Source organism: Tamandua tetradactyla, chromosome 6, assembly GCF_023851605.1.
Source record: "Tamandua tetradactyla isolate mTamTet1 chromosome 6, mTamTet1.pri, whole genome shotgun sequence".
Lineage (NCBI taxonomy): Eukaryota > Metazoa > Chordata > Mammalia > Pilosa > Myrmecophagidae > Tamandua > Tamandua tetradactyla.
In genome coordinates this window covers 140145840-140171333 of record NC_135332.1, presented here as the reverse complement: position 1 = coordinate 140171333, position 25494 = coordinate 140145840, and the positions used below count along the sequence as shown (strand labels likewise).

At 38.1% G+C, this 25494-nt stretch overlaps 1 protein-coding gene across 1 annotated transcript in view; it reads right to left on the bottom strand.

Annotated features, from left to right (window-relative positions):
- PTDSS1 (phosphatidylserine synthase 1) overlaps positions 1-25494 on the bottom strand; it is a 67719-nt gene that overhangs the window by 15297 nt on the left and 26928 nt on the right. Inside the window, exons 5-9 of the mRNA XM_077167276.1 lie at positions 22416-22574; positions 18786-18937; positions 15729-15870; positions 13698-13810; positions 10852-10917 (exon numbers count right to left, since the gene is read on the bottom strand). Of these exons, the coding sequence (XP_077023391.1) occupies positions 10852-10917; positions 13698-13810; positions 15729-15870; positions 18786-18937; positions 22416-22574 (632 nt within the window). The remainder of the gene's footprint in view (positions 1-10851; positions 10918-13697; positions 13811-15728; positions 15871-18785; positions 18938-22415; positions 22575-25494) is intronic.

Genomic DNA, 25494 nt, shown 5'->3' with positions numbered 1-25494 from the left:
CATTTTTTTCCAACTTTTTTTCTTCTTCGTGAAAAAATAACATATAGACAAAAAAGCAATAAATTTCAAGGCACAGTACCACAATTAGTTATAGAATAGGTCTCAGAGTTTGGTATGGATTACAATTCTATAATTTTAGGTTTTTAATTTTAGCTGCTCTAAGATACTGGAGACTAAAAGAAATATCAATTTAATGATTCAGCAATCATATTCATTTGGTAAACCTTACCTTTTCTATAAAATTCGACCATCACCTTTGCTCTTTCTATCTGTCTCTTCAGAGGTATTTGGGCTATGCCCATTCTACCTTTTTCATGTTGGAAGAGGCTGTCAATAATATGGGCCAGGGAGAAGGAACTAGCTGATATGGAGAGGCTGGAACCTCTAGGTTTCAGGACTTATCTGGTCCAGTGACCCAAGTGGAGATTGTAGGTTTCTGGAAAGTTACCCTAGTTCATGGAAACCTTGTACTGTCTTATATATTGCCTTAGGTGTTCTTTAGGATTTGCTGGAATGGTTTTGGTTGGGGTTTGGCAAGCTATGATAGGTAGCAATGTCTAACTGAAGCATGTATAAGTGTGACCTCTAGAGTAGCCTCTTGACTCTATTTGAACTCTTCCAGCCACTGATACTTTATTAGTTATACTTCTTTCCCCCCTTTTGGTCAGGATGGATTTGTTGATCCCAGCCTGACTCATCCCTGGGAGTCATCTCCCATGCCTCCATGGACACTTTCACCCCTGGATGTCATGTCCCAAGTAGGGGGGAGGGCAATGATTTCACTAGCAGAGTTGGGCTTAGAGAGACTGAGGCCATATCTGAGCAACAACAGAGGTCCTCCAGAAGTAACTCTTAGGCATGCCTATAGGTAATCTGAGCTTCTTTGCTACCTATATAAGCTTCACAGGAGTAAGCCTCATGATCGAGGGAATGGCCTATTGTTTTGGGTGTCCCTAAAGTTTGACACAATATCAGGGGATTCCCTGATGGTACAGTTTAATTGTTCCATATTTTTTCTCCCCTCCCTCAGGGGACTTCGCCAATACCTTTTGATTATCTGCTTTATACTCTACGATGTTTCCAGGCATTACAACAATCTATACAGGATTAAAGGACCTCTTTCTTATTCTGTGCTCCCTTTGTTTCAATTGTTCAAATGAGCTATATAGATAGGTTGAATTAGATTATGCAGTACAGAAAATTTCAGTTCCAGATCAAATAAACCTTTTTTCCATTGGTCTTAAAGAGTATGTGTGGTTCTAAAATACAGACACTGTCTTCCTTTCCTCTGTATTCTGAATTACTTTAACCCTATCCTGTTTGGCTTCATTTTTATCTCTAAATATCAAATTATATATATAAAACAGCCTCTCAAAATCCAGAAATAATAATCACCACTTTGGACTTAATGTGTCTGCTCTAAAACCTTTCAATGCATGCCTCTGATTTCTTATAAGCATTTTCTAAAGGTGACAATAACGTTGTCCTTTTGTTTCTGGCTTATTTTGTCTCACCGAATGTCTCACATGTTCATTCACATCGTTGCATGCCTCATGACTTTGTTCCTTTCTGTAGCAGCACAACCTTCGTTTATAAGTATACACCATCGTTTGCCAATCTACTTCTCCATCAGTGCATCCTTCAGCCACCTGCATTCATTGGGCATCATGTAGAAGGTTTCTGGAAAGTTAGCCTAGTTCATGGAAACCTTGTACAGTCTTATATATTGCCTTAGGTGTGCTTTAGGATTTGCTGGAATGGTTTTGGTTGGGGTTTGGCAAGCTATGATAGGTAGCAATGTCTAACTGAAGCATGCTAGAGTTAGTCCATCAGCATTCTCAATTTTAGATAATTTCATTGTTCCAAAGAGAAAGAAAATCAATAACCACACACTCGCCAAATAGGAAATGTAAACCTCCTCTTAACTCTTGTTCCTCGCCCCATTATTTACCTCTGCTGTTGCTGTGGTAGTGCTGATGGTTTCCTTTTAAACATAGCATGCAACAGCAGTTTTCCCCCGTACCCTGGACTTAAACACTCTTTATACAAGAATCATACCTTTGAAGTAATTCTTACGAGAACTAATTCATATTTCTAGTGTTAATCAGTGGGACACACAAGTCTATACAACCCCTTTCAATCTTGTTCATCTTCAATATGGTAATGTTACTTCTAGACCCACTAGAGAATTACCTTCACTCCTATCCATGCCCTTACATTGGAGTTCAACCTCATTACCTAACGGTTCATCCATCTTTAATTTCTATGTATCTCTAAGACCTGCATATTCTGCATTATAAGCCTCTGATTATACCTTTATACTGGTCATAAAAGTGGAATCATACAGTATCTATTCTTTTGTGTCTGGCTAATTTCACTCAGCATTATGTCCTCAAGGCTCATCTATCTTGTCATGTGCTTCAGGACGTCATTTTGTCTTACTGCTGCATAATATTCAATCATATGTATATACCACATTTTGTTGATCCACTCAGCTGTTGATGGGCATTTGGTTTGCTTCCATCTTTTGGTGATTGTGAATAATGCTGTTATGAACTTCGGCATGCAAATGTCTGTTTGTGTCGTTGCTTTCAGCTCTTCTGGGTATATACCAAGTAGTGCTATTGCTGGGTCATAGGGCAACGATATTTAGGTTCCTAAGGAGCCGCCAGTCTTCCATAGTGGCTGCACATTATACATTCCCACCAGTAGTGCCTAAGTGTCCCAGTTTCTCCACATCCTCTCCCATATTTATAGTTTCCTGTTTATTTAATAGCAGCCATTCTTATAAGTGTGAGGTGGTAACTCACTGTAGTTTGATTTGCATTTCCCTAATAGCTAATGAAAATGAGCAACTCCTCATGCACTTTTGAACCATCTGTATTTGCTCTTCAGAAAAATGCCTATTCATTTCTTTAGCCCATTTTATAATTGGGTTGTTTCTTCTTTTATTGTTGAGTTGTATGATTTCTTTGTATATACAGGAAATCAAACCTTTGTCTGATATGTGATTTCCAAATATTTTCTCTCATTGAGTTTGTTGACTCTTTCACTTTTTTGACAAAGTCTTTTGAGGTGCAGAAGCATTTGATTTTGAGGAGTTCCCATTTATCTATTTTTTCTTTCTTCCTTGTGCTTCGGGTATAAAGATTAGGAAGCTACCTCCGATTACCAGGTCTTGAAGATGTTTCCTTACATTTTCTTCATGAAGCTTTATGGTGCTAGTTCTTATATTTAGGTGTTTGATCCACTTTGAGTTAATTTTTGTGTAGGGTGTAAGATAGGGGTCCTCTTTCATTCTTTTGGCTATTGATATCCAATTCTTCCATGCCCAATTATTGAAAATACTATTTTGTTCCAGTTCAGAGGATTTGGGGGCCTTGTCAAAATCAGTTGACCATTGACTTGATGGTCTATTTCTGCATTCTCGATTCAATTCCACTGGTTAATGCTTCTATCTTTGTGCCAGTACCATGCTGTTCTGACCACTGTGGCTTTATAATAGGTTTTAAAGTCAGGGAGTGTTAATCCCCCCACTTCGTTCTTTTTTAGGATGCAGGGTCTCTTTCCTTCCAGATGCGTTTGGTAGTTTGGTTTTCCAAATCTTCAAAGTACACTGCTGGAATTTTGATTGGTGCTGTGTTGAATCTGTAGAACAATTTGGGGAGAAATGACATTTAACTATATTTAGCCTTCCTATCCATGAGCAGGGAATGCCTTTCCACCTATTTAGATCTCCGTTGATTTCTCTCAGCAATGTTATGTAGTTTTCTGTGTACAATTCCTTTACCTCTCTAGTTAAGTCCATTCTTAAGTACTTGATTCTTTTAGTTGCTATTTTGAATGGAATTTTTTCCTTAACTGACTCCTCAGCAAGGTCATTGCTTGTGTACAGAAATGTTACTGATTTTTGTACATTAATTTTATATCCCACCACCTTGCTGAATTCATTAGCTCATGTAACTTTGCTGTAGATTTCTCAGGATCTTCCAAGTATAGTATCATATTATCTGCAAATAATGAGAGTTTTATTTCTTCCTTTCCAATTTGGATGCCTTTTATTTCTTTGTCCTGCCTGATTGCTCTAGCTAGAACTTCTAGCACAATGTTAAATAAGAGTGGTGACAGTGCGCATCCTTGTCTTGTACCAGATCTTAGGGGAAAGCTTTCAGTCTCTCTCCATTGAGTATGATGCTGGCCATCGTTTTTTCATATATTCCCTTTATCATATTGAGGTAGTTACCTTTGATTCCTATCTTTTGGAGTGTTTTTATCAGAAAAGGATGCTGAATTTTGTTGAATGCTTTTTCAGCAGCAATCGAGATGATCATGTGATTTTTCCCTTTCAATTTGGTAATGTGCTGTATTACATTAATTGATTTTCCTGGTATAAACCCCACTTGGTCATGTTGTATAACTGTTTTAATGTGCTGCTGGGTTCGATTTGCTAATATTTTATTGAGAATTTTTGCATCTATGTTCATTAGGGAGATAGGCCTGTAGTTTTCTACAGCAGCTTTTCTTAAAGCATCTTTACCCAGTTTTGGTATTAAAATGATATTAGTTAATAAAATGAGTTAGGCAGATTTCCTTTTTCCTCAATTTTTTTGAAAAGTTTGAGCAGGATTGGTGTCAGTTCTTTATGAAAGGTTTGATAAAATTTCCCTGTGAAGCCATCTGGCCCTGGGCTTCTCTTTGTAGGAAGATTTTTGATGACTAATCGAATCTCTTTACCTGTGATTAGTTTGTTGAGATCCTCTATTTCTTCCTGAGTTAGTGTAGCTTGTTTGTGTGTCTCCAGGAATTTGTCCATTTCATCTAAGTTGTATAGTCTGTTGGCATATACTTGTTCATAGTATCCTTTTATGATATCTTTTATTTCTTCAGGGTCTATTGTAACACACCCCTTCTCATTTCTGATTTTGTTTATTTGCAGCCTCTCTCTTTTTTTCTTTGTCAGTTTTGCTAGTGGCCCATCAGTTTTATTGATTTTCTCAAAGAATCAACTTTTGGTTTTATTGATTCTTTCTATTGTCCTTTTGTTTTCCCACTCATTTATCTCTGCTTTAATCTTTGTTATTTCTCTTCTATTTGCTTTGGGTTAGTTTGCTGCACTTTCTCAAATTCCTCCAGGTGTGCTGTTTAGTCCTCGATTTTCATTCTTTCCTGGTTTTTAATACAGGAATTTAGGGCAATAAATTTCCCTCTCAGCACAGTCTTTGCCACATCCCATAAGTTCTGATAGGTTGTATCCTCATTTTCATTCATCTCCAGATAGCTACTGATTACTCTAGCAATTTCTTCTTTGACCCACTGTTTGTTTAAGAGTGTGTAATTTAATCTCCATATATTTGTGTATGTTCTCGTTCTTTGGTGGTTATTGAGATCCAGCTTCATCTCATTGTGATCAGAGAAAGTGCTTTGAATAATTTCAATATTTTTAAATTTATAAAGACCTGTTTTGTGCCCCACCATATGATCTATCCTGGAGAATGTTCCATGAGCACTAGAGAAGAATGTATAAATTTGTGCTTTGGGATGCAATGACCTATATATGTCTGTTAGGTCTAATTCATTCATCAAGTTATTTAACTTCTCTATTTCTTTGTTGACCTTCTGTCTTGTTGTTCTATCTGTAAAGAGTGGTGTATTGAAATCTCCTACTATTATTGTTGAAATATCTATTGCTCCCTTCAGGTTTGCCAATGTCTGTCTTATGTACTTTGGAGTTCCTTGATTGGGAGCATAAACATTCATTATTGTTATTTCTACTTGGTGAATTGACCCTTTAATTAGCATATAGTGTCCTTCTTTGTCTCTTATGATGTCTTTACATTTAAAGTCTATTTTGTCTGATATTAATATAGCTACTCCTGCTTTCTTTTGGTTACAACTTGCATGGAAAACCCTTTTCCATCCTTTTACTTTCAATCTATTTGTATCCTTGTGTCTAAGATGAGTCTATTGTAAGCAGCATATAGCTGGATGATATTTCTTAATCCATTCTGCCAATCTGTATCTTTTAATTGGTAAGTTTAGTTCTTTAACATTCAAAGTTATTACTGAAAATGTGTTTCTTGATTCCACCATCTTATCTTTTTTATTTTATTTGTCAGATCTGTATGTTCTTTTTCTTCTTTCTCTTTGTATTCTTTAAGTTACCCTTAGCGGTACTCCAATTCTGTGCCCTCCTCCAGACCTCCCTCTCCTGTCTTTTCTTTTTTCAGCCAGTAAAACTCCTTTTAGTATTTCTTGCAGGGTCAGTCACTTGTTGACAATTCTTTCAGGACTTCTTCGTCTGTGAAAACTTTAATCTCTTCCTCAGTTTTGAAGGACAATTTGGCTGGGTACAGAATTCTTGGCTGGAAGTCTTTCTCTTTCAGGATTCTGAATATATTATACCACTGCCTTCTCACCTCCAGGGTGCTATCTGAGTAGTCTGAAGTCAGCCTTATTTGATTTCCCTTGTATGTAGTAGATTATTTTTCTCTTGCCCCTTTCAGGATTTTCTGCTTCTCTTCAACATTTGACAGACTGATTAGTATGTGCCTTGGGGAAGGCCTATTTGGATTTATTCTGTTTGGAGTTCTTTGGGCTTCTTTGCCTTGTATATTTATGTCCTTTATGAGGGTTGGGAAGTGTTCCCCCATTATTTCCTCAACTACTCTTCCTAGCCCTTTATTCCTCTCTTCTTCTGGGACACCAATCATTCCTATATTTGTGCATTTTGTTTTGTCTATTACTTCCCTGAGTTTCCATTCAATTTTTTCCATCTTTTTTCATCATTTGCTGTTTTGAGTCTTTGAAGTCAATTATCCTGTCCTCTATATCACTTATTCTTTCTTCTGTCTCTTCAAATCTGGTGTTGTGTACCTCTAGTATGTTTTTTATTTGGTCAAGCGTCTTAAATCTCTGTGATATCTGCTATTTTTCTATTTATTCTTTCAGATTCCTCTTTACGCTCTTCTACTGTCTTCGTGATCCCTTTATGTCATTTGCTATCCCACTTATTTTATTAAGTAGATTTGTATGAACTTCTTTGTTTAGTTGTTCCAGCATCTGTGAATCCTCTGGATTTTTAATTTGGTCATTAGGCAGGGCTATTTCTGTCTGCATTGTGATATGCTTAGTGATCTTCTGCTGTCTTTGTTGCATGTAGATATCTTGATTGATTTACTTTGGGAGTTGATTTTTTTCAGTAGTCTAAAGCCTTGTGTTTGTGGGATGGCTGTACAGCAGGGAGCCGGGCACAGGGTGGTCACTCAGTGCAGTGATTTGTTTCAGGGCAGGTATCAGTACAGGTTGGGGATGTTACGCTGATGCTTGTGAACATGGGCGCCCAGCGGCCAGGCAGGATATAGCTGTGTGGGTGCACAGGTCTGGGGGGTGTAACCCTGGTGTGTGCTAGTCTAAGGCCTGGGGCCCTTTGTGCGCATGCAAAGAACTGTGGCAGCAGGTAGCATTATGCCTTCGTGGATTCAAGGCAGATGTGACCTGGCTACGAAGGTCAGGACTTTCTCAGAGCTGGGAAGTATCGCCAAGGACTTTTAAATATGTTAGAAAAAATGCATGTAGGAAGAGCTCAAATGCAAGAAAGATGACTTCATCCTCCAGCAAGACACAAATAAGAAAAAGTCCACATTCCCCCCTGCTATCACACAGCTGTGTCCTTACACCTTAAGTGAACAAAGTCTCCTTTGCTCAGATATTAGAAACTTGGTAGATGCAAAATTCTCTCTTCTTTGTTCTCCAGTTAGCAAAGGAACTCTAATCCATCTCATCACCCTTTAAGCTGCAATCATTTTGGGTAGAAAAATCAGCTTACCAACAGAATATATAAAAAACAAACAGCAGCGGCCCTTTGTCTTCTAGGGGAGAGAAAAACACCTAAATCTAACTTGAGTATCACCATCCTTTGAAACAACAGAATCCCTCAGAATCTGGATTGAGAGCTGGGGTACCTGCACACATACACAAACACACACACATACACACATTCAGATAAATGTTTGTAAGGAGTGATGTTGATATGTTAAGAGCAATTATCTCTGAATGGCTGGCTTTTTATGTGATATTTAGTTTCTTCTACATTCTTTTCTGAATTTTTATCAATAGGGAGGCATTGATAAAAACTTTTTAACTTGAAAAAAATATTGCTTAAAAATCTGTTGGAAATATAAATTTCTTTTCTATTACAAGTTTTCATTAAATTTCCTTCACACTGTCACACTCAATTTCTATTTAGAACCTAGATCTTGAATATAAGCTACCTCAAGAATGGGACTTCACATATAGGTTTGCTGGGCATCTCTGGCATTCTGATGCTAGAGGGATGATAAACTGTTGATGTTTGGCAAAGGAACCATTTACCTGAAATGCTGAAGAGGGTCTCACATTGAACACTGGGATTAAACTAGAAAACCTACAGTGTGCTGGTCTGAAAGGATGTATGGACCCTAGAAAAGTCATGTTTTAATCAAAATCCCATATCATAAAGGCAGAATAATCCCTATTCAATACTGTATGCTTGAAACTGTAATCAGATCATCTCCCTGGAGATGGGATTTAATCAAGAGTGGTTGTTAAACTGGATTAGGTGACATGTCTCCACCCATTTGGGTGGGTCTTGATAAGTTTCTGGAGTCCTATAAAAAAGGAAACATTTCGGAGAATGAAAGAGATTCAGAGAGAGCAGAGCAAAATGGCATAGCCACGAGAAGCAGAGTTCACCAGCCAGGACCTTTGGAGATAAAGAAGGAAAATGTCTCCCAGGGAGCTTCATGAAACAGGAAGCCAGGAGAAGAAGCTAGCAGATGATGCCATGTTCACCATGTGCCCTTCCAGATGAGAGAGGAACCCTGACCGTGTTCACCATGTGCCTTTCCAGATGAGAGAGAAATTCTGTGTTCACTTTGTGCCTTCTCACTTGAGAGAGAAACCCTGAACTTTATCGGCCTTCTTGAAGCAAGGTATCTTTCCCTGGATGCCTTAGATTGGATATTTCTAGAGACGGGACATTTTCTCAGCCTTGGAATTGTAAACTAGAAATTTATTAAATTCCCCTTTTTAAAAGCCATCCTGTTTCTGGTATATTGCATTCCGGCAGCTAGCAAACTAGAACATACAGTCTCTTTCAAATCCGTGAAATAATAATAAATTAAGATACAACATTTGTATCTGTAACATGACAATAAATTGTGTCCATATATCTATGTTGTAATTCTCTTTGGAATAGTAAAACTATATCTCAGTAAAAGGTAATCATCTATTTCAAGGGATCCTTTTGGTTCCTTAATATTATATTTTAGTAAAATATATATGACCTAAAAATTTTCCCTTTTAATCACATTCAAATACATAATTCAGCATTGCTAATCTCATACACAATGTTGTGCTACCATCACCACCATCCATTACTGAAACTTTTCCATCACCCCAAATAGGAACTCTATAATTAAAAGCATTTAATTATAAAATTTAATTATAAAAACTCCCCATTTGCTCCTTCTATCCCTCAAGGGGTCCTTTTGATGTGATAGCAAAATAAAGAATAGGTAAGCCCACGATGGGATGATGTTCCAAATTCATGACAGAATTCGACCAATTCATTTTCTATCCAATTTATTTCATAAAATGTCTCAGAGTTCTATGTGGGAGTTATCTTCTGATTTCATGATGTTTTTAAAAAGCAGTCTCTACAACCTTTGCCAAGGAACTATCCTAAACTTGAATCAGAAAAGGGAATGTTAAAAATGGAAGGTACACGTGGATCAACAATGCCATCCTGACCAAAAGGGGGAAAAGAAGTGTAATAAATAAGGTATCAGTGGCTGAGAGCATTCAAATAGATTCAAGAGGCTTCTCTGGACGTCACTCTTATGCAAGCTTCAGTTACACACTGCTACTATCATAGCTTGCCAAACCCCAACCAAAACCATTCCTGCCAATCTTAAAGAACACCTAGAGCAAGATATAAGATTCTTCAGAGACTATTATCATTTTATTTTTTTCTGTTGTCTTTTTATTTCTTTTTCTAATGATGCAAATGTTCTAAGAAATGATGAATATGCAACTATGTGATGATATTAAGAATTACTGATTATATATGTAGAATGGAATGATATGTTATTGTTTTGTAATTTTTTTTTAATTAATAAAAAAACTGTTAAAAAAAAAAGAGATTCCATGCACTAGGGTAACATTCCAGAAACTACAACACCAGATGGGTCCCTGGACCAGATAAGTCCTGAAATGCAGAGGGCCCAGCTTCTCCAGAACATCAAATAGTTCTATCCCCCTATTCCATATTATCGACAGCCCCTTCCAACATGTAAAAGCTAGAATGGGTTCAGCCTAAATACCCCCAAAGAGTGGAAGAAAGAAGGTGATGGTGGAGTTATATAGATTGTTGAACCATTATATTGGTTTTTTTTTTAGTCTCCAGTATCTTAGAGTAACTAGAAGTAAAAATCTAAAATTGTGGAATTGTAACCCATACCAAACTCTAAAATCTGTTCTACAACTAATTGTTGTGAAGTACTTTGAAATTTATTGCGTTTTGTATATATGTTATTTTTCACAAAAAAAGAAAGATAAGTCAATTTTGATGATAAATGCATAGCTACATGATGATATTGTGAACCACTGATTGTATACTTTGGATGATGACATGATATGTGAATATACAATATATATCAATAAATTTTTTTTAATTTTTAAAAAAGGTGGAAGGTACATAAAACAAAAGCAAACCTTGTCCATCTGCTTTCAAAGGAAAACTACACTGAAAGGCACTACAGTAACCAAAGAAATTTAGAGGCTTATGAGGTGTTTAATTGTTGGATGACTCACCCAAACACCCAGCACTGTGTTCCCACGCGCTTGCACTGCGTGTCGGTGAGGTAAGCATAGTACTGTCTGAAAGAACAAAGTTAGAATTCACTGGGAGCTTCTAGAGGAACAAATCAATATACAATTAAATAATTCTGACTGAGCAAATATAAAAAACACCCTGCCTTGTTCAATGTACTCGATCTGCCTAGTCTAGTTCTATTAAGGGAAAAAGAGATCCAGTGCTGGTAGGAACATTCCCGTTTGGGTTAGAAAGCAGTGGGAGGGAGCAGTTTAAAGAGCCAGAGCATTGGCAAGGGCAGTTTTGACTCAGCCACAGACCCCCAGAGCCCTGCCTGAGCCAAAGCAAACCCAGGTAGGAATTTCTGTTTCCCTCCTTGGAGGGGATTCTTGAAGTTCTACTCCATTGTTCATGGCTCTCGCTGAACAAAGTTGCAAGTCGTAACCAGGTAAGAAATACGCATATTTTTGGCTGTCAGAAACTGGAGGAGACCCCAGTTATACTTCACAGTCACTAAATGCCAGTGATTTCAAATGTCACTGATCAGACTAGACAAAGAGGCAATGACATGGAGTTTAAAAGCTTAGAGCAGCACCCCCCAATAGAAATATAATATGAGCCACAAATGCAATTTCTAGTTGTCCATATTAAAAAAGAAATGGATACAATTAATTTTAATAACATATTTAACCCTACATAGCAAAAACATATTCCTTTTTCATACTAAGTCTTTAAAATCCGGTTTGTACTTTACACTTAGAGCACATTTCAACATGGACTAGCCACATTTCCAGGGCTCAAAAGCCACAGGTGTTTCTGGAGCCTGTCCATGCCAAAAAAAAAAAAAAAAAAAAAGCCACAGGTGGTGAATGGCTGCCATATGGATAGCACAGGTTTAGGGCCTCACAATTACCCCTGAACTCCTCTCCCTCCCTTCACAAGTAGCATATGAATCAGTGGCTCAATATCTCTTTGGGGTCACAGACTCCTTTAAGGATATGATGAAAGCTATAATAAAGGCACATAAAATACGCACACAGAATGTTGCATTAAACTTCAAGAGATGCACAGATACCTACAGCTCATCCAAGAACCATCACCTTCTCCTCCCGAGAGACCCAAGCAAAGGATTCTGGTTATAAAGAATTCAGGTTTTCATCTAACTTTACAGTTTTATTACCTAATCAGTTACTTTACCCTCTAATTGCACTTGTGCCAGCATATTGCTTTTATTACCAGATTCAAAGAATGTTCACTCAATTCTCTTCCCCCTAATCAAAAAGGGAGAAAATGAAGACACGGTATACAAATTTTCCCCAAATCAACAGCTGTCTCCTCCTGGGACCTGGTATTTGCTAATTGGGATGGCTGTCTTAAACCAAATTAGAGCACTTCTAATTTTCCAGGTAAATTGTCAAAGCATCTCCTTATGTGGGAACTGCACCAAGAAGTAAGAATTGTGCAAAAATGCAAAAAGTTCGGCAAAAATTTTGAGGCACTCCCAAAAGTTAAAAATGTAATTTTTAGCGGCTGGTACTGTTTTGGAATGTTTAATAACATTGAAATCTCATGATAAATCAGATGTGATTTGCAATTTGATTTTATGAGAGGAGCTTCTTCCACACCATCCTCATTGACTTTGTTGATTGCTCCTAATTTTATGAAAGAACCACTTTGCTGATTGCTCCTAATTTTATGAAGGAACCACTACTGATTGTTTCTGAAAATAATTACAAGCCTCAAATTGAATTAAAACTTAAATGAGGAGGGAGACTCCATACCATCAAGGGATAACAGCATTTATGAGATGACTACTTCAATAGACCTGGCCTATAAAGTATCAAAGGGCAGCTGGTTACCAACTGTTACTCTTCTGTTTGGTTTGTTATAAAAAGAAAAGTTGGAATCTTTTACATTAATGCCAGAAGGCTCAGCAGTGTCTTTTGCTTAGTTTAATTCAGCGTCTGGGGATACTAGGAGTTTAATACACTGCATAATGGTGATGCCGATGATGGTGATGATGAAGAAGAAAAGAAAAGGTGCTAACTGGCTTGACAGCAGGGCAGGAAAGGGCGCAAATGTCCAAATGTCTTGGTTTTGCCACTCTCCTTGGCAAGTGAAGCCCACTGCTTGTGCGGGTTGGAAATATTCATAATGAGTTCCTGAAAAGCTAATCTTTTAACTGCTTAGTCTATATTCATTTCAATTGTGTAGAGATCTTTGGTGCTGCTACTGAATAATGCTGGTACTCCATATAGTTATAAAACCTAATTGCCATTTTAAATAGGAAGCATGAAATAAAAGAAGATGTATTGCTTTTAAGTTCACCAGGAAGAGTCTATGTGAGGGACAGTCTCTGAATAAGGCCCCATCTATAGGGACCTTCACGAATCCAGGGAAAGGTTGGTATATTCCCATCCAAACTTACCTCCGTGGTATAGGACATTTTAAAAGGAAACTGACTCAAGTGAGTCTGAGAAAGCTAATAAAGTCTTATTCTAAAAGCACTGTCACATATGACTTCAGTTCTACCTTAAAAACTTTTGTATTTTCCAATAATCTCATTTTAACAAAACTCAAAGTTGTTGCTGCTAATTTTTTTTAAATTTAGATATGAGAGAGAAAAAAAAGAATGGCAAAACAATATTGTGAAGGGGATAGTACTGATGTGCTACTGATTATCCCCTTTCTAAAGCCCCAGAAATGAGAGAAAGCCATTTTATTGATATTCTGGATGTATAATTCTTCGGAATGGCATTTTCATGGTTATGTGACTTCTCTTATGCTAAGCAGGAGAACATAAAGCAGGTCAACATTCTCAAATGACAGGCTTGCAGACAATTACCTTACTGTGGGGGCCGTAATGCCACCAATAAAGAGAATTCTACACCAACTCAATGGATGACTGGCTTGGAAAACGAAGATATGCTTCAAGAAGAAGGTATTCAACTCTGTCAGCTAAAAAAGAAGGAGAAATGAGTCAACCCAGTACCACGTAAGTCATACTCATAGATTCCTACAACTAAAAATAATTGGTATGTTCAAAGCATTTTCAGGAATTATATTGAATCTTCTAAGGGCTGCTATTCAAACTAGTTATGAGCCAGTACAATATGAGTACCAACCAGTTGGAGACCCAGGCGAGGTGCTGGGATGGTGGCATGGACACAGAAGGGCTCAGGGCATCAGGACCTGTCATGTTTCCTGGTTTGCATGATTGTCACTTGGGTCACAAGTATGATCCATTGGCATAGTCAGAAGAGAAATGTTCTGAGAACAGCAACATCATGAAGACAAGCATATGCTAGAGAACATCTATGCAACCTTACAGAAATCAGGCCACATCAAAAAGAAGTCCATGTGTAGAAAGCAAGCCCTGTAATGACCTGGAGGAGATGCATCACTGACAGAGGACTGTGTGCATGTCTTGCCCATCCTGGGACCAAGCAAATGGCAGCCTAGAGCAGTTCACAAGAGCGGGTGTGAAGGGCTGGTTTCACCTAGGGGCAGTGGCATTTTCCACTGAGGTTAGCATCCTGGTGTAGTCCATCACAGGATGAGCCCTTGGGGCAGTACAACAGCGGGTACAGTCATGGTGTGGCTGCGCTATGCCTGGAGACTGGCTCCTGCCTTTCTTCCCCAGATTTCAAGCAAGGGGCTTGATTACACAAGCTCACTGTGTTTCAGAAATACATTATATGAACTGGCAGGTGAATTTCAATTACATAAAACTTGTGTTATTTTCCCACAGTGCTGACTTCAAGACTATAAAATTTTAAAATGGTCCACTAATTAACAGTACATATGGAAAGCTGATCACATGGAGCATTCACACCCATGGGAGAAGTAAGTTATGGGGAGTGCCACCTGGGGGTTCCATCCAGGACACCAGATCTCCCCTTGACTACTCATTCCTCATCAGTTTTTCTAATAAAAGAAAACTTTAAACTTCCATGACATATGCACTGATAAGGTAAGTCTCACTCCAAATCCATTTTTATAAATATGGATTTCTCCAAACCACGACCAGTATTTAAATATTCATATATACTTCTGTATACCTACACTTCATTTATTAAGATGGAGTGTGTGGACAAGGAAGACTGTCAGTCTTAGAAGTGATACATGCTGGCATCTTCCTTATGTTGGGAGCATTTTATGCATAAACGCTCAAGATATACTTTCTAGTGATTTTGAAAAACTCTTTGGATAAAAGTTAGTTTCCCTTGGCTATTCTCCAAAAGTTGTGAAACAATTAACCTGGGGAATGGAAGGTCAGTAAAAGGTCTGTCTCCAGAAAACAGAGATGTTTGATAAGTCTTAGTTCTAAGATCCTTAGCTGTCTAAATTAGTTCAACAAGGTAACGGCCTGCTTGGAACTACAGCTTCTCTCCACTGACTATGACATTCTGGAGGAATCAGATCTCTCAGGCTCTCTAACTTCCCACAGGCAGCAGAGGACTTCTTTACAAACCACCCAAGGGGGGACGGATTGAAATACAACTTTAACAATCAAACACTGAATTTGATTGGAATGTCAGGTCCATGTGTTCCTTTGATCCTGAAAATGATCACTGTAAGAAGCAATCAGAAAACTAACTCACTGGGTGTGGGTGCTGAGCACTACTTTCTTTCAGGGAATTCTAATCTGCTTCTAATTTGTAATTTAAAGATTCATATTTAAAAAAAAAATCTTCACAAAGAAACAAGACCTTAGTTGCAACATCACTTTGTTTAATTATTCTATATGCCAGCTGGAGAAGAGTTTATCTTTTAAAGCATTTTGCTGATAAGCAATGCAAACTAACAGTAACCCTAAATTCCCCAAAATAGTTTATTTTTAGTTTTTTCTACTTCTGGGCATCTGAAAAGATACCTGCCAGATGATCATGAAAAGATATATTCCAGCCACTCTCTGAAATGAGGATTTGGGGTCAAACCACCTAACGTAGGTCCAGCTAGCAGGAGTGAACTGCAGCACGGCTCTTTTGATTTTTCCGGTGGTGGTATGGATGTCCCTGTAAGAGGAGAATGGTGCTGGTGAAAATCCAAAGATTAAAGGAAGGAGGGGAAAACGATGAGAAAAAAAACTTCACACTGACGATTTTATAACAAATGCTTAGATCAAAAGGATCCTTTTCTATTTGAATCGTCTCTCAAACAATGGCCTCTCCAGTCACAGGTGGACAGTGAAAGCAGCACACTCGAAAGGGAATTCAGTGGTTACAGGCGCAGCACAGGGCTGTCAGCACAGCTAGAGGTCAGGTTATTGCAGGGCCAGGAAAGCCTTAATTTGCAAAAAGATACTGAGAGGTAATAAATAGAACCATCAGCCAGGAATGTGCAAGCCCAGCAAGGTTACGGAACTCACAGCCTTCATCTTCCAGGTGGGGGTGATCATTAAAATAGAGAAGATACGCTGTATTCTTCAGTTCACCTACATCACTTCTTCACCCTAATTATGCCCCAAAGAAGTGAACGGTTTGGGCTAATGAACAGTGATTTTTAACCTTTCTTAGTTTTCGTCCCAGAATGACTCAATTAAAATGCTCACATCATCATGACAGAAATAAGCAAGACCACATTTTACAAATGAGAAAATTTAGGCTCAGAGAGAACTGGCTGACAGAGGCTCATCTTGTAAGCAGCAGAGCTGGATGTAGATTCTGGCTCTCCCACACTAGTGGGGAGAGCCGAAACCTGACATCAATACTGGTTAATAATCAGCCAGGCCTGGTTCCTGCCCTAACAGATCTTTTATTCTAGTGGGGAGGGCAGTGAGGGAGAGTGGTGGGAATGAGGTTTGCCTTTCATTCACCCTCTACCCATCAAGTATGTAATAAGAAAATATCACAGCAAAATGATCTGAGGTACAAAACAACAAAAAGAGAGACTATTTAAAAATAAACAAGAATTATGCAGTATCTATATAAAAAAATGGTAAAACTTCATGGAAAGATATGCAGGAAGACTAGAATAAAGAAAGAGACAGAATAACCAAAAAAACAGAATATTTAATATAGTAAAGAAGTTAATTCAACCGAAATTAATCTATATTAATTTATGCATTTAATATCATTTTTTTAAAACAATAGGATTTTTTTATTAGTGGACTTATGTTTTGGTAACTTGACAGAATGATTCTGATGTCAAATTTGGAGTATAGTTATAAGAAAAAAGGAAAACACTGTGGCACAGTTAAGGAGTCAGGCAGCTTCAGTGCAAATTCAGACTCAACTACTTGCTAGCTGTGAGTCTTTAGACAAATTACTACACTGAACTCTCAGTTGCATCATACCTAAAATGAAGACAATGAAAAAGTCTATCCCCAGAATTGATGTATGGCTCAGATACTGCTTATAAAACTTGCTGGAGATAATACTTAGCACAGCCACAGTTTTTGTTACATTATATACGACCTCAAATATATTTCAAAAAGCATTCTTGCAAAGCTGTGGCCAAATAAAAGATTATTCAATAAAGGGCAGGGGGAAATTGGTCAACCATCTGCAAAAACACTACGAAATCTTCCCCTCATACTAAATATCAAAATAAATTTCAGGTAGATTGAATAAGTTACTTGTAATAAAAAAGATGAAACCATTGCAGGGCTAGAAGAAAATACAGGTGAACATTTATCTCAACAAAAAAAATTAAAAGCTTTTGAAATTTAAAAGAAACCCACCACAAATAAAATTAAAAAGGGGGAACTGACAAAATAGAAAATAGTCACATTTATGACAAAATATTAATATTGTTCATCTATTTAAAAAAAAGTCTACTAAAAGAAATAAGAGGAGGAATTCATAGACACAGATTAGAAATCTATACCATACAATTTTACATGTGAAAAATTGGCAAAGGTTAAAAATAAAATTCAAGAAATAGTGAAATGGACACTATTATCCATTATAGAGTATACGTTGATGTAATCTACTGCTAAGAATTTATTTACAAAATAATCAAAGATACAACACACAAAGTTATATGTTCAAGAATGTTCATTCTAGCTGTCAATATAAACTTGGGGACAACTAAATGACCATATAAGGGAATTGGCTAAAAATTTGGTCATTTTTCCTTATGCTGGGATATAAAGAAGCCCTTTGAAGTCATGTTTCAGGAGAATAGAAAATATTCATATTTTACCACATAAGATAAAGTTTTAAACATAACAACAACAACCACTACCCTGCTCTCCTCCTTGAACTCTCCTATCAGTGGCAGCCAGATGGAGCAGCAAGTTCAAGGAGGCCAGATAAAGCAGAGGTATACTCTGTCCTCTATGGAGGCAGCACAGAGGGAAATGCAGCTAACAAACTAGAGAGCCAAGGGGGATTCCAGAAGAGGTGATAACCAAGCGGAGTCAGGAGAGGAAAGGATAAGGCAGCTGGGCCCACAGGTACCCAGTCAAACCCCAGTGAGAGAAGAACAAGTGCGCGGGTGCCAGATCTTGGGGTTCTGGGCAGGGGCGGAGAAAGGGAGCTAGGCTTTCCAGACCATGGACCTCCACTTCATTCCAAAGACCACAACAAACCATCAGAGGGATGACATGAGCACTCTGATGTCGGCAAGAAGATCGTTCAAGCACTAAGGAGAGAAGGACTGGAAGGATTAGCTGGGGGCCAGGGGGACAACTGAACCAGCCGTGGGATGCAGAGGTTGTAAGGATAAAAAGGAGAAGACAGACCTGAAAAAAATTTTGGGAACTAGAGGTTGTTAGGACCCTCTGGATACAAGGGGTGAGAGAAGAGATAATACTTTTAAATGACTTCACATTTTCTAGAAGAATGCCTAAAATTAGGTTTATAATCATTTAAGAGTTTCAACTACTAACATGTACTTTATTCCTTATCACCAACACTGTATCTTACTAAAGCACTTAAACATACATTAGGAAAAACTGTGACTCGTGTCCATAAAGATGACTCACTTAAAGCTTGCCCAGTGGTAAGTTCTCATCTCTAAGAACCGGCAGACGACCATGCCCAACCAGATGCCTCCGCCATTGCACAACAGGATGTCCAGAATGACTTGATCCCACCAGCACTCAGCAAAATTTGGCAGAAGATGCATGAAGAAAAGCTGAGAAACATAAGCAAAAAGATGATGACTGTAAAAAAATATTGGGGTACTATACGGAAAGATAGCTTTCCTTTTTACAATACATTGTTTTAAGAAAAGTAGTTGACATTTCATTTTCCCCTAATGATAGGGTCTAAAACCTAGTTCTCGTTTTTTATATTGCTGTCCATGCTTTTGCAAATATTAATCCAACTGCTCTTGTTTTTTAAAATAAAGGCTCTCATGAAATGATCGTCCATCTTGAAAAATATTAACAATTAATTTCCTTGGATAACAACAACATGACAAGGATCTGGGAGGGGAAAAGGAGAAGTTCTCATACCTGACAACAAAGCAGTGACAATAAGCCTGAAAATTATCAGCTTAAGAATTCGAGTTGTGCATTTTCAGAAATACTCCACAGACAGCCACGTAAAACAGTGAGTAAATCATGAGATCAGAAACGTAAGTCTTCTTGACATGATGTAGAAAACTGAGAGCTTAATAGAAAACCTCACACTCACTGATTCACAAAAAGAACCACCTTTTATTAAACACCCGTAAGGTGCAAGGTGGAGGGACAAAATGAAGTCAGGGTTCTGGATCTCAGGTAGAGGAGTCAGACGCCTATCCAGATAACCATAACCACAAAGTAGACTGCGGCAGGTACTATAATGGTGTCATAAACGAAGTACCATAGTGACAAAAGAGAGATTAATTCTGTCTAAAGGTTTTTTTTTTTTTTGGACTGAGGGTAATTTGAGAAGGTTTCTGGAAGAAAGGCATATTGGAGGGATGTTATGGATTGAACCATGTCCTCCAAAAAGACATAATTATGTCCTCCAGAAAGTTCAAGTCCTAACCCCATCCCACAAAGATGACCCGATTTGGAAATAGGATCTTTGAAGATTTAATCTTTTAAAATGAAACCAAACCTGAGTAGGGTGGGCCTTATAAGAAGAGGGAAACGTGGACAAAGAGGCTGGCAGACCCAGGGAAGAGGGCCATGTGGAGACAGATGCAGAAAGTGGAGTGATGCCTCTACCAGTTAAGGAAAGGCAAAGATTCCAACAAACACCAGAAGCTAGGAAGAGGCAAGGAAGGAGTCTCCCCTACAGTTTTCAGAGGGCACATGGCCCCACAACACCTTGATTTGAGATTTAGTCCCCAGAATTGTGAGATAACAAATTTCCATTTTTTAAGCTACCTAGTGTATGGTACTTTCTTACAGCAGACCTAGAAAACCAAGACAACTGGAATCCTTAGAGACAGGTGTGAACAATTTCAAGGGGTAGAGATGAAATGAGGGCATTCCTAGAAGAACAGTAAGGTCAAGGGTAGAACAGAAATCTCTTTTGGAAATCTTTTTGTGCCAGAGCAGGAAGCGTGCTGGGTGAAGGCCCACTTTAAGAAGGTCTGAAATTACAGACGAAGCTTGGGAGGTTCTCTGGAACAAAACAACCCCCGTAATTACCAACCTCTGAAGTGACTATAATAAATACTGCAGAGATAAAACTTTATTCCTGAAAGCACTTTGTAAGCTGTAAACCAATATCTAAAATAAGGAATTCTTCTTCTATGTGCATCTACTGCCTATCAGATACAGAACAGCGACTGCATTTGATGGCTTGGAGCTGCATTCTCACCCCAAGTATATTTCGAGGTACCAAGCCACTAGACAGAGCATTAGCTCTTGCCCTACCACAAATGAAAATGGAAACATAAACAGAAGTCAATGACACAGATTCGATGAAACAAACAAGAGTGAGATGTTGAGGACCTATTTTAACTTGAGGAGCTCTCCAGGGAATTCCTGGAGTGATTCTGGGGATGAGATGGGGCTGAAAGATCAGAGTTGAAGGAGCCAGAGGGGTCCTCATTCATTCATTCTCTACAGATTTATGGAACAACTACTATGTGTAAGGAGGAACAGTCCCTGCCCTCGTAAGGCATAACATTTAGTGGAAAAGAGACACCTGTCAAGTACCTAAAACGTGATGAGCATTTCAAAGGAGAAGAGTGAGGTGCCACATTCCCAGATGTGTAAATGTGAGGCAAAGCTGGTTGAGGGACCAGAGAAAGCTTTCTTAAGAGAAGATTTAAACTGAGCCCTGAAAAGTGAGCAGGTTAGTAGGTGAAGGGGCAGGGAAGAGAGGCAAGAACTTATATGAGGGCTCTGTGGTAGGGAAGTATACAAAGTCTTTGAAATGAAGAAAGCAAAGATGGCCAAAACATAGAGAAAGAAGGTGGAGAGAGTCTCAGTCAGGGGTGGAAAGGTGAGCAGGGATCGGTTAATAAAAGCCTTGTAGCCTGGTTCAGAAGTTTTGATTTTACCTAAGAGCAGTGGAGAAAGAGTTTTTGATAGGAAAGGGACATGATCAGGTAGAGGTCTGAAAGGACTGCTTTAACAATAAATAACATAAAGGAAGAAGACAAGTAATTCAGACAGATGATGACAGTGGATTAGACACAGGTTAGAGGGAACAAAAGTATGGAAAAACTTAGATGGACCATACAGGTGTTTTAAAAAACAGTCTACAGGACCTGGTGACTACAGGATGCTGAGGAGCAGGGAAAGGAAAGTACGACATGATGCCTAGTTTAGCGTAAGTGAAGAGGAGGCAAGAGAAGCTGAGAAAGGCAAAAATTATGGAGATGCTCTGACTTCAGAGTTAGAGCGGGGTACACAGGCAGGAGCATGGGTTTCACATCTGGAGATAAGCACAGCTGGAATCCAATCCTGGCTTCCCTATTGAACCAAGGTGCCAAGCTCTGGTTCCATCATCTGCAAAATGGGAATATACACTGCCTTTTCTGGTTTATTGTGCAGATTTATGATGGTATATGTAAAGTACTGGGCCCAACAAAAGAAACCATCTAGCTGGCACATTTCTCTAAGGGAGGGTCAGGACAATGACTGACATAAAAAATATGTTGTGCCAAATTTTATTGTCTTGGACTGACTAAGGATAATTTAATAACTGAACAATAAATGAATCAGTTTCTCAAATCTCACTTTGTTAAAGTTCTTTCAAGACAATATCTATTTCATTCATCAAAAGAGACAAACTTTGATTACTGAAATACTGGAGTTATATGTCAGGAATCTCTTTTTTGCAGATATAAAACATCCCAGATGCTTCAGTAATTCCTAAACATCACAATTCTGTTCATCACAAATGGGTGATTAGCTGGTAGGTAAACTTACCTGTTTATGCATAAGATCTCCTCACCCCCATTTATTTCTCTCATATGGGATTTAAATCGCATCTAAAGCTTTATTTCATTTGTTTCTCTTTAAACCATATGGGATAGACACATTTTATTAAGTTAACAAGGAGTGATTTCCCACCCCACCCCCAAGCAAAGGTATAAAATATTCTTAGGGGATGGTTTAAATACAGTTTTAAATACAGACTGACTTTTTCTTCCCTACATAAAAACTATACAAACTATAGTCTAAATACTCCCTCTCCTTCCCCCTTTTGCCCTTTCTTACCTCAGTTAGCTCCCAAGTAATACTGATTGTCCAGCAGAGACCGTAACTACGGATCAATAAAGCCTTCATGGCCCAGCCCCAGAAATGTCCAAAGGCAAATATGTCAAAATGGCTGATAATTCTCTCCCAAGTGATAACATGACAGTTCACAGCATATTCCTATTTAAAATAAAAAGGGAAATAATGATACTCCAGAACTCAACTTCCATGCTAACATGATTTTGGCAGGAAACGAAAAGAACTGATACAACCAGGAAAACTAATATATGTCTTCTTCAATTAAAAAATAAAATTTTTAATAACTGAAGGTTCTTGAGGAAAAATGGATTCTTGAGAAAAAAGTTTGTAAATCAGAAATGCTTTGCTCTGATTTGCAAAAGCTGGGTTAAAATGGGTTTAAATCATTTTACAAGGCAGGACACAATTTAAAGAAATGGTTATCACACAGATCACATTGTCTGACCATAAAGCAACTGACTTAAAGCCAATTAAAAACATAAATAAAAGAATCTCAATAGGTTTTGAAATTTAAAAACATATTTCTAAATAAGGCATGGGTTAAAGAAGCCACAACAGAAATTTTTTAAATATTCAATACTAAATGGTAATGAAAATACTGTATTTCAAAAGTGATTAAGTAATTTAAGCAGAAATTAAAGGAAAATGTTAAACCTTAAATCATTATATCAGAAGAGAAGAAAAACTGAAAATTAGTGAGTTAAGTATCCAGCTTAAGAAAAGGGAAGCAGAATAAGCCCCCCATCCAAAAATGTATCAGATACCACATAATTTATACACTTTTAAAAATTACAAAGCTTTTAAGAATGTTTCCATTTCTAATATTTTTTTTAAGATGATACATATTTCTAAGTAATTTTAAACTGACATTCAGTATTTACTATGAAAATAGTTACATGATGACAATATAACATTTCTTAAGACTGTCTATATTTCACATTCTTTCTTCTCCAAATTAATCTGTTAGCTGGTGGTACAATCAGGGGGAAATATCCAGCTATATCAGCCAGTTGAAAGAATTCCTGTAATTTTCAAATTCTAGAAATGATACTTTCTGAGGGAGCAAAAGGGCAATTCAGTGCTTCTCTATCTCTTGGAATCCATAACATCAGATTTCTTAAGCCTTTCTCAGATAAAATCCTTGTCGATTTGAAAAGCAATAAGGATATTGAAAAAAATGTCATGTATTTTTAGAAACAATGTGATGTGATATTATGATGTGTAAGTGAAAAATGTGGAGAAAATAGGACAAAATCCAATAGGTGTAAGACAAGATAAGGCTTAAAAAATAATAAAGTGAACTGCAGTAAGATGAAAAAAATTTCTTCCCAGACTCGGGAACAACATGTGCCTGTCACAGTGAAAGACAGACTGACAAAGGGAAACACCTTGGCTGAAGCAGGATATATATTAAGGAGAGCAGTAAGGTTCCATCAACTCTGAATTCCCCAATTACCCCATCATTTTATTTACTGTGGAATTAACTGTTTCAAGTTAGACCAGAAAGCCTTGAGTGTGTTTTAAGAAGGCTTCTCTTAAAGCACTCACACAGGTTAAAGACTACTTTAGAGGCATTTGCACTCTATTAGAATATTTCCAGACTTGGATATATGGAGAGGCACTTTGAAAATCATAAAGAACTAAACATGCAAATTAGTATTATGTATCATATTAATGAGCAGATATGTTGATTATCACATTTGGAAGACCCCGAGGTCCTGGTAGGAATGTAGGACAATGTAGTTTTATGCAGCTAAGGAGTGGTACTGCAGGGATACCCCTGAGAACCAAGAGGAGTAGGCTTTAAATGGCTCACAGCCCAGAGCCAGAGCCCGGAAGGAGCCTTGTGGGGAAGGTGTGTGCCTGTAAGAGATAAATAAAGACAAATTCTGCCCATTTCCCAACTGGTCCTGCATTTTGGGACCTTGTTTCCTAAGTTTCACAGGTCCACAGATGGAGAGGAATTTTGCTGCAGGATGGACTGCACCCCTAACTGTTTTAGATGAGATTCTGGACTTAGAGTTGTTACTGAAAAGGCTTAAGGCTTTGGGGATGTTAGAATGAAGTGAAGGTATTTGGCATTGTGAGAAGAACATGTATTTTGGGGATCCAGAAGGAAGACTCTTGTGAACTCAATCATGTCCCCCATAAAGACATGTTTAAATCCCAATCCAAGTCCTACAATGTGAACTCATTTATCAATAGGATCTTTGACAATCTATTAGTAAAGGTGAGGCCAAAATGAATCAGGGTGGGCCTTCAAAATGACTGGAGTCCTTATAAATAGAGGAAATTTGGATGCAGAGTTAGTAGGAAACAGATGGAAAGAGAGAGATGGCCATGTGACAGAGTCAGAGAAGGAACTATGCACTGCCAGCTATCTACCACCAGAATGCTTATAGACTTCAGAGAAGGCGCGATGCTGCTGATGCCTTGATTTTGGAATTCAAGCCTCCAAAACTGTAAGAAAATAAATTCTGGTTGTTTAAGCCAAATAGTCTGTAGTATTTGTTATGTCAGTCCTGGAAAACTAAGAGAGTAAACCTGCCTAATCCAGAGTGATATATTATTACCAAGACTATTTAGTCCATAGTCTAAAGTCATCTCCTCTGATGAAGTTTTAATAGGTAGAAATCAGCTGATATTTGGAACTCTTTTTTTCTATGTCCAAATATGATGAGAGAAAAGGGAAATTACTTCTTGACTCCCTAAAACACCAGCACAGATCATGTAACTCCTGTGCTTATAAACCCTCCATGGTCTTTTACTAGAATAGAATCCCAACTCCTTACCCAAGTCTGCTCGGCCTTGGCAGCCTCCCCAGTACTGACCTCTACCTGATTTGGCTCTGGGCTGATCCTAGCTCCTAACAGTGCCTTCACACAGGCTGAATACTGGCCCGAGACCCTCTGCCAGTTTGCTTGTGGGGTAACTCCCACCCACTTTTCAGTTGTCAGCATAAACATAAGCTCCTCATGGAAGTCTTCTTTGACTTTCCAGACTAGATCAGGTCCCTTTTATAAGCTCTGATAGTACCCTCTCTTTTCCTTTATAGCACTTC